This window comes from Vicia villosa, unplaced genomic scaffold (genome assembly GCF_029867415.1).
Source record: "Vicia villosa cultivar HV-30 ecotype Madison, WI unplaced genomic scaffold, Vvil1.0 ctg.000144F_1_1_1, whole genome shotgun sequence".
Taxonomy (NCBI): Eukaryota; Viridiplantae; Streptophyta; class Magnoliopsida; order Fabales; family Fabaceae; genus Vicia; species Vicia villosa.
Window position 1 is genome coordinate 91,886 of NW_026705036.1, and position 13,491 is coordinate 105,376.

The 13,491-nt window shown below is 30.1% G+C and overlaps 1 protein-coding gene and 1 pseudogene across 1 annotated transcript; one reads left to right on the top strand and one right to left on the bottom strand.

The window, feature by feature from the left end:
* Window positions 1-11: 11 nt before the first annotated feature.
* On the bottom strand, window positions 12-651 carry LOC131624600 (uncharacterized). Its single transcript, XM_058895537.1, has 2 exons — window positions 396-651; window positions 12-310 (listed from the first exon to the last, which is right to left on the bottom strand). The coding sequence occupies exons 1-2, from the start codon at window positions 649-651 to the stop codon at window positions 12-14; spliced, it is 555 nt and encodes a 184-aa protein (XP_058751520.1).
* Window positions 652-7,308: 6,657 nt separating this feature from the next.
* LOC131624606 (UPF0051 protein ABCI8, chloroplastic-like) lies at window positions 7,309-10,688 on the top strand (annotated as a pseudogene).
* Window positions 10,689-13,491: the final 2,803 nt, after the last annotated feature.

Consider the following 13,491-nt stretch of genomic DNA (forward strand, 5'->3'; position numbering starts at 1 on the left):
TTTTTCTTGAACTATGTAACCGTAAAAAGGCAGCATTTAGCACCAACGGAGTCTATGCTTCCTGCTTTGCAAAGGAATTTCAAATGGATTGCAATGACTAAATTTGATATTTGAAGAATTGGAATTAGGTCAAGAATGGCTTTTGCAACGAAATCACTCCCTAGTAAGATAGTATCAACCTTAACTTTGGAAAGAAAGCAAGATTGGATAAACTTGTGTAGGAATTGTCTCCTCTTGTTTCTTCCTTGTTCCATATAAATCTCTACCTGTTCAACACTAATTTGATTCTTAGCAATCATTCCTACCCCCACTGCATATAAGAACAATTAAATCCATTTGATATAGATATGGTAAAGAACAAGAAAGAACATAGATGAAAATGAATGAATGATTACATGGATGTGGAATGTGTTTGATTTGGGGGAATACATGAATGAGATAGAGCATGGTGGAATGAGTGGTTAGGTTATTGAGTGTCCATGAGAGAGCTTCCATGCTTGTATCGCTCTTACCAACTGCAACATAAATAGAGTCTTGTTTTTGTTCTTCAATTTCATTGTGGATTGTGTCTAGGTACTGGTGGTGGTTGATGGTGTCTTCTTCCTCCTTTATCTCACTTATGCCGACGCTGGAGTAGTTGGTGTTAAACATGGTTAGGAATAGATGTGAATGGCGGTGCAAGATCTTGGTTGATGAATTTATGGTTGAAACTGAAGGAGGACTAGTTTTTGTTTGTTTGTTTGTTAGAGGAAGTAAGAAAGAAAAAGCTGAAATGGGACTTGTGATAATGTTTCGATTGCAACGACTTATTATTATTTTTTTTATTTTATCTCATTTTGAAACTTATTAAAAATATGTCTTAAAAAAAACAATTAAAAAATTAATTTTATATTTTTATTCATATCTTAATCTTAATCTTAATCTTAATATATATAAATGGAAGCAACCCTAACTACGTGTCATCACGATAGCTATTCTTAACAAAAAACCCTAATATGTTATTTACTAAATTGATCCTATATTAAAAATAAATAATAATAATAATAATAATAATAATAATAATAATAATAATAATAATGTGTCCCTACATTAAAAATAAATAATAATGATAATAACAATAATATTAAACAAAATAATAATAATAATATAATGATGATAATAATAATAAACATAATAATTATAATTATAATTAAAATTAAAATAATATTAATAATAATAATATAATATTCAACCATCACTATTAACAATAATAATATAAATAATAAATTATAATATGATATTCATCTAATAATAAAAATTAGTTTATTATTTATATATATATTTTTTTGAAATAAGGAATACTTTATTAAATCAAAAAAAGCACTTTAAGTACAAGCGATCCCAATCGGATCCAGCCACTAATCACGCATAACAGACAAGAAAAAAAGGTAAAAAGAAAGTAAAATTATCCCCCTTTTATCATTAAGATGGCTATATACTTTCTAAGATTCTTTTTATTCCACCCTCTATACACCAGTGTATCTATAATTTTCCTTCCTATTGTAGTGGTATCAATAGGTTCTCCAAAACTCTTGTTGTTCCGAATCTTCCAAAGCTCATAAATTGTTTCTGAAACCGCCATTTTGAGAATAGCGGCTCTAGCACCTTTACCCTTTGTTTGTTGTAAAATCCATTTAAATTCATTACGCCAATCCCCGGGAGCATGATGGACTTGTGCCCAATTCAGAACCTCCATCCATATCCTCTTCATAGTGTCACATTCAAAAAACAGGTGATTCATTGACTCTTCCCTTGAACAAAAAACAACAATTTTTGTTATCAATCATTCCGTATTTAAATAATCTATCCTTCGTCGCTAGCCTTTCGTGACAAGCGAGCCATAGGATAAAGTTGGCACGGGGTCTCGCGTGGTTACAGTAAATCAAGTTTTTCCACTCTACCTTCTGATCACAATCTTGTAATCTACTATATAATCTGCTCACATTGATATTTCCTCCTACCATGAATTCTTCCAAGTTGTCTAACCTTTTAAGATCTTCCCTCTGTTGGAGTACTGCTTTCATGATCCAGGAGTAATTAATCTTACTCTCCATATCCATAAGATTGTTATTCTTGACATAGTAAGCTTGTATCCATTTTACCCACAGAGAATCTTCTTTACCACTCAAGTTCCATAACAATTTCATCAAATTGGCTTTATTCCATAGCTCAATATCAATAACATTTAATCCACCCTGACTCATGGATTTACAAACCTGCTTCCACGCTACAGGTGCCTTTTGACTGCCTTCGAACCCACCTGTCCATAGAAAAATACGGCATATTGTTTCAATTTTTTGTAACACAGCCTTGGGAAAAGGGAAACAATTGAGCCAATAATTAGTTATTGCAAACATAACGCTATTAATGAGCTGCAGCCTTCCCGCGTACGTCAAAAGTCGAGCTGTCCAATGCTTTATCTTATTAACGATCTTGTCTATCAGAGGAGAGTAATGGTGGACAGATAATTTCTTACCTGTAACAGGAACACCTAAATATTTAAACGGCAGCTTTCCTTCAAGGAAGCCCGAGGCTCTGAGAATATCCCTCTTAGTCATCACATCGACACCAGCGCAATATAATCGACATTTCTGTGGATTCACTACCAAACCCGTTGCTTTTGAAAATTTCTCATATGCTGCCATCATCATTTCAACTGAGACCTTGTCGCCTCTAGAAAACATTAAAAGGTCGTCCGCGAAACATAGGTTTGTGATCTTCAGTTTACCACATTTGGGGTGATACCTGAAACCACAATCTTTTTGCATCTTGTACAAGTATCTGTTAAGGCACTCCATTACAATGACAAACAACATTGGTGAGATAGGGTCACCTTGTCGAATACCCCGCTTCGCTTCCATGATATCAGTATGGTAACCATTTACGTTAAATCTGTAAGAAACAGTAGAGACCGCAGTCATGATCCAGCTGGTAAATTTTTGAGGACATCCCACCTCATTCAATATTCTTTCAAGTGCAATCCAATTAACCGTATCGTAAGCTTTTTGAATATCCATTTGCATTAAGCATCTCGGGGATATACTTTTCCTCTCGTAGCCTTTGATCAATTCGTAAGTGAGAAGAATATGATTATGAATTTTCTGTCCTTTCACAAACACGGCTTGATTATCACCAATTATCGTCCCTAGCACCTTACTCAACCGATTGGCTAAAATCTTGGAAATGATCTTGTAAATGGTACTACAACAGGCAATGGGTCGATAATCTTTTATCTCTTTAGCTCCGCTATGCTTTGGAATAAGGGTGACACTTGAGCAGTTCACTGCCTTGTACATACGGTTGTTGCTGAAAAAATCGTAAATTGCTGCTACCACATCCTTTCTAATTATTGGCCAAGCTTTCTTGAAAAAATATGCCCCAAAACCATCCAAACCAGGTGCCTTATCATTACCAATGCCTTTGAGAGCTGTAGTTATTTCATTTTCTGTGACCGGGCCAGCTAACATCTCCCTCTGGGTAGTATTCAGTTGACTGCCGTCTCGCATCGCACTTACGTCAATACCATCAAGCTCAGTAGAATCCTTCCCCATCAGATTTCTGTAGAAATCTAACACTTCTTTTTCCATTTCCTTTTGATCCATTTCTTTATTATTTATATTATTATTGTTATTATATATAAATCATAATTATATTATAATTTATCATTTATAATATTATAAATACATATAAATAATAATAATAATAACAATAACAATAATAATAATAATAAAATTATAATTAAAATAATTAAAATAATATTAATAATAATGTAATATTCAGCCATCACTATTAAAAATAATAATATAAATACTAAATTATAATATAATATTCATCTAATAATAAAAAATAAAATAATAACAATAACCGTAATACTATAATATAATATTCAGCTACCACAATTATAAATAATATAATTTATAAAAATTATAATTATTTATCTATTTTGCAATAGTGGAAAATAAAAAAGAGGGATATAAACAAATATTTATATAAATAATTTATAATAAAAAAGAAATAAAAAAATCTAACTACAATTTTAATATATATTTATCGTTTCTAAAATATAAGTTAAAAAATTGTAATAAAATATATATTTAATTAATAATTTAATATTGTAATACAATAGTAAATCTCTCTATTTTTTATCTCTCTCTTTAACTCTCAATCTAATATACATTTCATCCATTAAAATTAATTTAGTAGAGTAGTTACATTTTACTTATCTCATTTAAAAAACTCATTCAGTATAGTTTTAATTCCATAGTTTCAATAGCTCATTTTATATAACTAATTTGTTTTAAAAATTGATTAGAGTCAATACAGTTGTCTCTTTTCAAAAATTGATATTCTTTTATCAAAATAAATATTTTTTATTTTTTATTAATGTTAGTTATCTTTTAATTTTTTTATTATTTGAAGATGGTATATCAAATCAAATAAAATAAAAAGAGTTTATTGCAATTTTAATTCTCCACCTATTCTATAGTAGTATAACGTAAACTCATCGTATTCCCTAATCCACCATTAATATTCATCCATTAAAATTAATTTAGTGTAGCAGTTTCAATTTACTCACCTCACTTTAAAAAAACTCATTCAATATAGATTTAATTCCATAATTTCAATAACTAATATATAAAGACCATCTCAGTCCCTTTATAGAATAACATACAAACTAAACCAAAGACAAACACTAAAATTCATCATCCATTTTTTCCAACATTTCCTAATTGCATTTCATTTTTCACGTACAAGGATGTTGAATTTATATTACAATTACAAACGACATTTGGATCTATACCATAGATTCAAGCAACATTTGTTCAAGGATGTAGTTGTCATATACGTTAAGATCATTTCTTCATTTTCATCTATTTATGGGTGTGGAAGATGAAAGAGAAAAAACAGTTTTATGAATGAGGTTACATGGAGCCAATGAATAACAAATAGATATATTTGTATAAGAACTTTTACTTTTTTCTCTTATTTCCTCTACCTTTTGTTATTTATTTTTGAAATAATATCTTTATATTTCTCTTATTATTTTATTTAATATTAACTTCATAACTAATGTTGCAGGGTGTAACAGGTATAATTTTACGATTTGGAGTTATGTTATAAGAGTGTTGAAAATGAAATTGTATTGGAAGCTTGCAAGTAAGATGTAATTACTATTGACTCTAGCATGACTGAAACTCTGGAAATCAAATGATGTCTTCAGTTGTCAATAGAAAATAACATTCAAAGCATAAAGGTCCAAATAGATGCATTGAGGATATTATTCATGAGTGCAGAGCTCTTATGTAAAATTTTGAGTTTTAGTTTTATTAGTAGGCATTGTAAAGTGAAAGCTCATAATTTAGGAAAAACTAAAAAAAAATAGAAGTAGAGTTTGGATGGAATATGTTTCATAACTCTATTGTTTCCAAATGTATTCATCTGGTACTAATCTAAATAGATTGTTGATGCTTTATAATAAATAAATGACAACAAACAAGTAATGGAACGCTAATATAAGTCAAACTTATACTACTTAAGAAACTTTCTTATTGGTGTATCAATATTACTTTGTATAAAATGCCAAAAGTAATTGAAATCTTAAAAAAAAAATATTATTATTGAAAAAAAAGACAATTATCAATTATATAACGTTGATTGTTATGTGCATATTATATGGTTTGTGTGTTAATTATAAAGTATGATATAAAATATAAATCATTCATTATTTGATTATTAACCATTTTTCTTCTCTAACACTTTACTCTATTATAGATTCCAAAATTTTGTGATGATGATAATGTTTCTTGCTTGATATAGTATATTTTATTCTTTCAGATGAAATCGATTGCATAGATCCTGTTTATATAATTTGATGATATTTTATAAAGTGTTATTGATATTAAGGTTGTTGTAAATATATTTGGAATAATGGGTACTACTTGATGCCACTTTAAAGAAGGTTTGAAATCAAACTTATATTTTTTTGAAATCAAACTTATATTTTGTTAATGTGATTATAAAATATAGATTTCATTAAATGTTAATTTTAAATTTTATTTCAAATTTTTAGCATTACAGGTTTAATTTTAATAAAGACAATTATAATATCATTTTTATGAAAATAACCGGTTTAAACACTAAAAACTATTATCTCATTTTAAATATCCTTATATTTAAACAATGATGAAATACAATCTAACTAATATAAATGATAAATATATTATTTTTATTAACAACACTTATAGCTCATATTCATATTTTATTCAATTCTTTTAAATATTAACACTATAAGAAATTACATTATTAATTATTATAAAGGTATTATTATACTTAATTTCTTTAAAATTTTGTAGTTCATTATTTATTGTTAAAATTCTCAGATTCTAAAACCTATTAATAATTATTCATAGAGTCGTTATACATTTGCTATTAATAAATAATATTAGAGTTGTTACTTATTTGCTATTAATAATTGAGTTATTAACAATTATTAATAGAGTTGTTATACATTTCCTATTATAATAATAATAATAATTATTAATAGTGTTAACTGAATATATTATTATTATTATTATTATTATTATTATTATTAATTCTTGCATCATTGTTGTTTTTGAGGTCTATGAGACTATTGTTGACATAAATACATCTATTTTTATTATATTCATTTTTACTAAAATTAACTTAAATTATAAGTTAAATGCTAAATTTAATATAGTTCAAATAATCATATACTCATATTTTTATATTCATAATGTTTAAAAATAATTTGTTTATTTTAATATATAAATAGAATCATAATAACAATAATATAAAACATTTTTTTCATTATTGTTTCTCATTAAAAAATTAATAGTATAATTACAAACATAATCTAAATATCAACATAATCTAAATATATGCAAATAAAAAAATTAAATATCAACTATTATAAAATAATATAATTCTATTTCTAATATACATGTGCGGAGCATGGGTCGTCAATCTAGTTAATACACAATTTTTAAGATAATATTTCTTAATTTAGTTATTAATTTGTGCCCCTAAGCCATAATTTAGCATTATCCATAAAAAATTGATCAAAGGTTCTTCTATTTCATTTCTCCGAACCAAGGTTCATTCTCTCTCGATTTTGCATGTTATGGCTTGAATAACATGATTTACAGTATTGCATGTTTACTAGTTAGGGTTTGATTTAACTTTTGATTTAGGGTTTTGATTTATATTTTTATTTCGATTTTCATTCAAACATTTAAGACAATGGTAGCAATGTCATCTCTAGTCAATGGAATTCCCCAATTTCGTCCACAAAACATATCACAAGTTGTGAAAGGCTCTTCAGTTCACGTAAATTGTACCAAATCAAGACCTTCAGCTTTCAAGCTTAGGGCAAACAGTTATGATGATCACCAAATTGAGAACTTCCTAAAAAAGGATTATAAGTGGGGATTTAATCAACAAATTGACTCATTTTCGTTACCCAAAGGCTTATCCGAGGAAACTGTTAGGTTAATATCTACAAGAAAAAATAAGCCTGATTGGATGCTTGACTTAAGACTTAAAGCATATCACAAGTTTTTGAAGATGGAAGACCCTACCTAACTGGTCTGACAATAAATACCCAAAAATTAATTTTCAGGATCTCTGTTATTACTCTGAGCCTAACAAGAAACCAACTTTGAATAGTCTTGATGAGCCTGCACTTAAGCTACTCGCCTACTTTAATAGGCTTGGTGTTCCTCTCTTAGAAAACAAGACGGCTAATGTAGCGGTAGATGTTGTTTATGATAGTGTTTAGATTTCAACGACTCATAAGGAGACTTTGTAGGAAAAGTCTGGCTTGATATTTGGTGCTATATCCGAAGCTGTTAGGGAGTATCCCGATATGGTTAAGAAGTATTTAGGAAAGGTTGTCCCTTTTGATGATAACTTTTATGCAGCCTTGAATTTTGTTGTGCTTGGTGATGGAACGTTTGTATATACTCCCAAGAATGTCAAGTATCCAATGCAAATATCAACATATTTTAGGATTAATGCAAAAGAGTTTGGTCAGTTTGAGAGGACATTGATTGTCGCAAAAGAGGGTAGTTTTGTGGAATAATTGGAAGGGTGTACTGCACCCGTTTACGATACTAATAAGTTACACGCAACAGTAGTTGAATTAAATTGTCATGAAGGATAAGAGATTAAATATCTGACAAAGCATGATTGGTATGCTGGTGACGAGCATGGGAGAGGTGGGATATATAACTTTGTCACCAAGAGGGGACTCTGTGCTAGGGCCAGATCAAAGATATCTTGGACACATGTGGAATTAGGATCAACAATTACATGAAAGTCTCCAAGTGTTGTTCTAGAGGGTGATGAATCATTAAGGGAGTTTCATTCGGTAGCACTGAATAATAACTACCAGCAGTCAGATACAGGGGCAAAGATGATACATAAGAGAAAGAATACTAGGAATAGAATCATATCTAATGTTATTTTTATTGCGTATTACATAAATTGTTATAGAGGACTTGTGCAGGTAATGTCAGGTGCACACGGAGCTAAAAGCTCTTCACAGTGCGATTCCATGCTCGTAGGAGATAATGCAGTTACAAATACCTACCCATACATTCAGGTAGTTACTTTTTGAAAATGTTCTATTTATTTTTTGGAATTTTGTGTACATCCTCTTGATGTTATTGTCTATGTTCCAGTTCATGGGTTTTCACTTAAGGTTTTTGCTAGGTTATTCTTGTTTTATATATTACATTTAATAAGGCGTTGTAGAGTTGATTTCTTACCTGACTTTGCGAATTGACTGTATATATTTTTGTTTATGTTGTATAATATTTTATGAAAAATATATCAATAAAAAGTTAAACTATTTCCAGTGATATATTTTCATCAAATATTATACAACACAAACAAAAGTATCTACGACCAAAGTTCAATTTTTAAAAAGTAAAAAAGTAACAATATGGACAATCATTTAATAACGGAGGAGTACAATAGAAACATGATATCTATGATTTTGATTATTGTGTCGACGGTGAACTGTCGTGGACATACAATTGCATTATTGAATAATGCTTGAAATTTAATGCCTTGCTTGTGTTTACTCTTCATAGTCTAGGAATCCTTATGCTCTGATTGAACATGAAGCTACAACATCGAAAATTGGTGAAGATCAGTTGTTTTGCTGCTGAAGATGCTACAGACTGTGTACTTTATGATGTATATGTAAAAAATAATTTGGTTCTTTAGTTTTTTTCTTGAACTATGTAAATGTAAAAAGGCATATTTTGCACCAACAATATTCTAGCATCATAATCTTTGTTGTTGGGATCAGCTCCAGCATGGATTAGACTTTTCAACAGTTGCAAGTCTCCATGATAAGCTGCATTGTTTACTTTTAAAGAAATCTATGCCTCATGCTTTGAAAATGCATTTCAAATGGATTGCAACAACATCACCAATACTGTTATTGCGGTATGTAATACTAGAGGTGCTATATCAGCAAAAGGTAACTTCTTTTTTCATTCATCACCAATAGAGATCATAAATAGTGAGATCGAAGCAAAAATCATATAATCCTACAAAACTCACAAAACTCCTATATATTTGCATTTATATTCATATTCACATATATATGCAATATCTATAACATACAATACACCTTTGGATCACACTAGAAACACTTAATTAAACTTAAATTTGAAGTCCATATTAAATCCATACACTATTCATAAGTCACAAATTGACAATCTAAGCTGAGTGTATTAAGTGAAACTTATCAACTCCAAATACAAAGTTTTTAACAAGTGGCAAAAGACATAAAATCCAAAATTAAGTCGTCAAATTTTAAATATCTGATCTGCACAAAGTTTCCCGTTAACATAATTCATCCCACCAAAATCTTTCCAATCCTACAAACCTTACAAGTAAGACTGTCAATCTCACACAATCCTACCAGATAGCAATGCTGCCTGTTAATAGGAACATGGTATCATCCATAATTTAGCATTATCCATAAAAAATTGATACAAGGTTCTTCTATTTCATTCTCTCTGATCCAAGGTTCTTTCTCTCTCGATTTTGCATGTTATGGCTTGGATAACATGATTTACATTATTGCATGTTTACTAATTAGGGTTTGATTTAACTTTTGATTTAGGGTTTTGATTTATATTTTTATTTCGATTTTCAATCAAACATTTAAGAAAATGGTAGCAATGTCATCTCTTCTTCTCAATGGAATTCCCCAAATTTTAAAAAGTAAAAAAAGTAAAAATATGGACAATCATTTAATAACGGAGGAGTACTATACTAACATGATATCTAGGAATTTGATTGTTGTGTCGACGGTGAACTGTCGTGGACATACAATTGCATTATTGAATAATGCTTGAAACTTAATGCCTTTCTTGTGTTTACTCTTCACAGTCTAGGAATCCTTCTGCTCGGATTGAAGATGAAGCTACAACATCAAAAATTGGCGAAGATCAGTTGTTTCACTTTCAATAGAGAGGAATCGACTATGAGAATGCAATGTCTTCTATGATAGTTGGATTCTGTAGAGATGAATCGATGATCTTCCATATGAATTTGCTTCTGAAACAAAAGAGTTTTTGAGCTTGAAACTAAAAGGATCTTTTGGTTAGGTTCCATAGCCGCTGGATGCTTTTGCTGCTGAAGATCTTACAGACTGTGTACTTTATGATGTATATGTAAACAATAATTTGGTTCTAAGTTTTTTTCTTGAACTATGTAACAGTAAAAAGGCATCATTTTGCACCAATAATATTCTGCCATCATAATCTTTGTTGTTGGGATCAGCTCCAACATGGATTAGACTTTTCAACAGTTGCAAGTCTCCATGATAAGCTGCATTGTTTACTTTTAAAGCAATCTATGCCTCATGCTTTGAAAAGGCTTTTCAAATGGATTGCAACAACATCACCAATACTGCTATTGCTGGATGTACTACTAGAGGTGCTATATTAGCAAAAGGTAGCTTCTTTTTCATTCATTTCCTGTTATTTATTATGTCTTTATATCTTAAAGTTTATATTTAAGTAGTGCCGGGGATATGGTGGCCTGGTAAACCTCCTTTAAAAACCCAATGCCGAATGACCAAAATTGACTAGCCTAATGATTTCTTATTCTTGGGTGGTAAAGACTTTGGTGATAGCCAACAAAACAAAATTTCAGCTAAATGGTAGAGTATGCCTGTGGTTGTTATGAGCTTATACTCTAAGTCTCGTAATTTTGTTTGGCAAAATCATAAACTTAAAGCAAGACTGGGTTTATGCTCTGCTATGTCTTTCACTCTAGTCTAATCCATATTTCATTTAGGATTGAGAAGGGGATAATAGAGATCATAAATAGTGAGATCAAAGCAAAACTCATATAATCCTACAAAACTCACAAAACTCCTATATATTTGTATTTATATTCATATTCACATATATATATGCAATATCTATAACATACAATACACCTTTGGATCACACTAGAATCACTTAATTAAACTTAAATTTGAAGTCCATATTAAATCCATATACTATTCATAAGTTATAAATTGACAATCTAAGTTGAGTGTATTAAGTGAAACTTATCAACTCCAAACACAAATTTTTTAACAAGTGGCAAAAGACATAAACACCTAACTTAAATCGTCAAATTTTAGATATTTGATCTACACAAAGTTTCCCGTTAACCTAATTCATCTCACCAAAATCTTTCCAATCCCACAAACCTTACAAGTAAGATTGTCAATCTCACACCATCCTACCAGATAGTGATGCTGCCTGTTATTGGGAACATGGTTTCATCCATAATTTAGCATTATCCATAAAAAAGTGATCCAAGGTTCTTCTATTTCATTCTCTCCGATCCAAGGTTCTTTCTCTCTCTCGATTTTGCATGTTATGGCTTGGATAACATGATTTACAGTATTGCATGTTTACTAATTAGGGTTTGATTTAACTTTTGATTTAGGGTTTTGATTTATATTTTTATTTCAATTTTTAATCAAACATTTAAGGAAATGGTAGCAATGTCACCTCTTCTTGTTAATGGAATTCCCCAAATTTTAAAAAGTAAAAAAAGTAAAAATATGGACAATCATTTAATAACGGAGGAGTACTATAGAAACATGATATCTAGGAATTTGATTGTTGTGTCGACGGTGAACAGTCGTGGACATACAATTGCATTATTGAATAATTCTTGAAATTTAATGCCTTGCTTGTGTTTACTCTTCACTGTCTAGGAATCCTTCTGCACGGATTGAACATGAAGCTACAACATCGAAATTTGGTGTAGATCAGTTGTTTTACTTTCAACAGAGAGGAATAGAATATGAGAATGCCATGTCATATATGATAGTTGGATTCTGTAGAGATGAATCGATGATCTTCAATATGAATTGGCTTCTGAAACAAAACACTTGGTGAGCTTGAAACTAAAAGGATATGTTGGTTAGGTTCCATAGCCGCTGGATGCTTTTGCTGCTGAAGATGTTACAGACTGTGTACTTGATGATTGATACGTAAACAATTATTTGGTTCATTAGTTTTTTTCTTGAACTATGTAACATTAAAAAGGCAACATTTCGTACCAATAGTGTTTTGCCATCATAGTCTTTGTTGTTGGGATCAACTCCAGCATGGATTAGACTTTTCAGCAATTACAAGTCTCCATTATAAGCTGCATTATTTACTTTTAAAGCAATCAACGCCTCCTGCTTTGCAAAGGAATTTCAAATGGATTGCAACAGCATCACCAATACTGCTATTGCTGGATGTACTACTAGAGGTGCTATATCAGCAAAAGGTAACCTCTTTTTCTTTCATTTCTTGTCATTTATTATGTCTTTATCTTTCAAAGTCTCTATTTAAGAAGTGACTGGGTCATGGTGGCCTTGCACACCTCCTTGAAAACCCAATGCCGAATGACCAAAATTGACTAGCCTAATGATTTCTTATTCTTCGGTGGTAAAGAATTTGGTGTTAGCCATTGGAACTAAATTTCAGCTAAATGGTAGAGTATACCTGTGGTTGTTGTGAGCTTATACTCTAAGTCTCGTAATTTTGTTTGGAAAAATCAATAACTTAAAACAAGACCGAGTTTATGCTTTGCTCTGTGTTTCACTCTAGTCTAATCCTGATTTTATTTATGATTGAGAAGGGAATAGTAAAGATCATAAATAGTGAGATTTGAGCACAAATCACATAATCCTACAAAACTCAAAAAACTCTAATATATTTACATTTATATTCATATTCACATATATATGCAATATCAATAGCATTTAATAGACCTCTAGATCATACGAGAAACACTTAATTAAACTTAAATTTGAAGTGCATATTAAATCCATACACTATTCATAAGTCACAAATTGACGATCTAAGCTGAGTGTATTGAGTGAACCTTATCAACTCCAAACACCAAGTTTTT

What these genes read in the sequence shown, in the direction of transcription:
- LOC131624600 (XM_058895537.1), bottom strand. Translation starts at nt 651, where the DNA reads ATGTTTAACACCAACTACTCCAGCGTCGGCATAAGTGAGATAAAGGAG. An exon ending in CAAACACATTCCACATCCAT is followed by an intron (nt 311 to 395) that starts GTAATCATTCAT and finishes TCTTATATGCAG; the next exon opens with TGGGGGTAGGAATGATTGCT.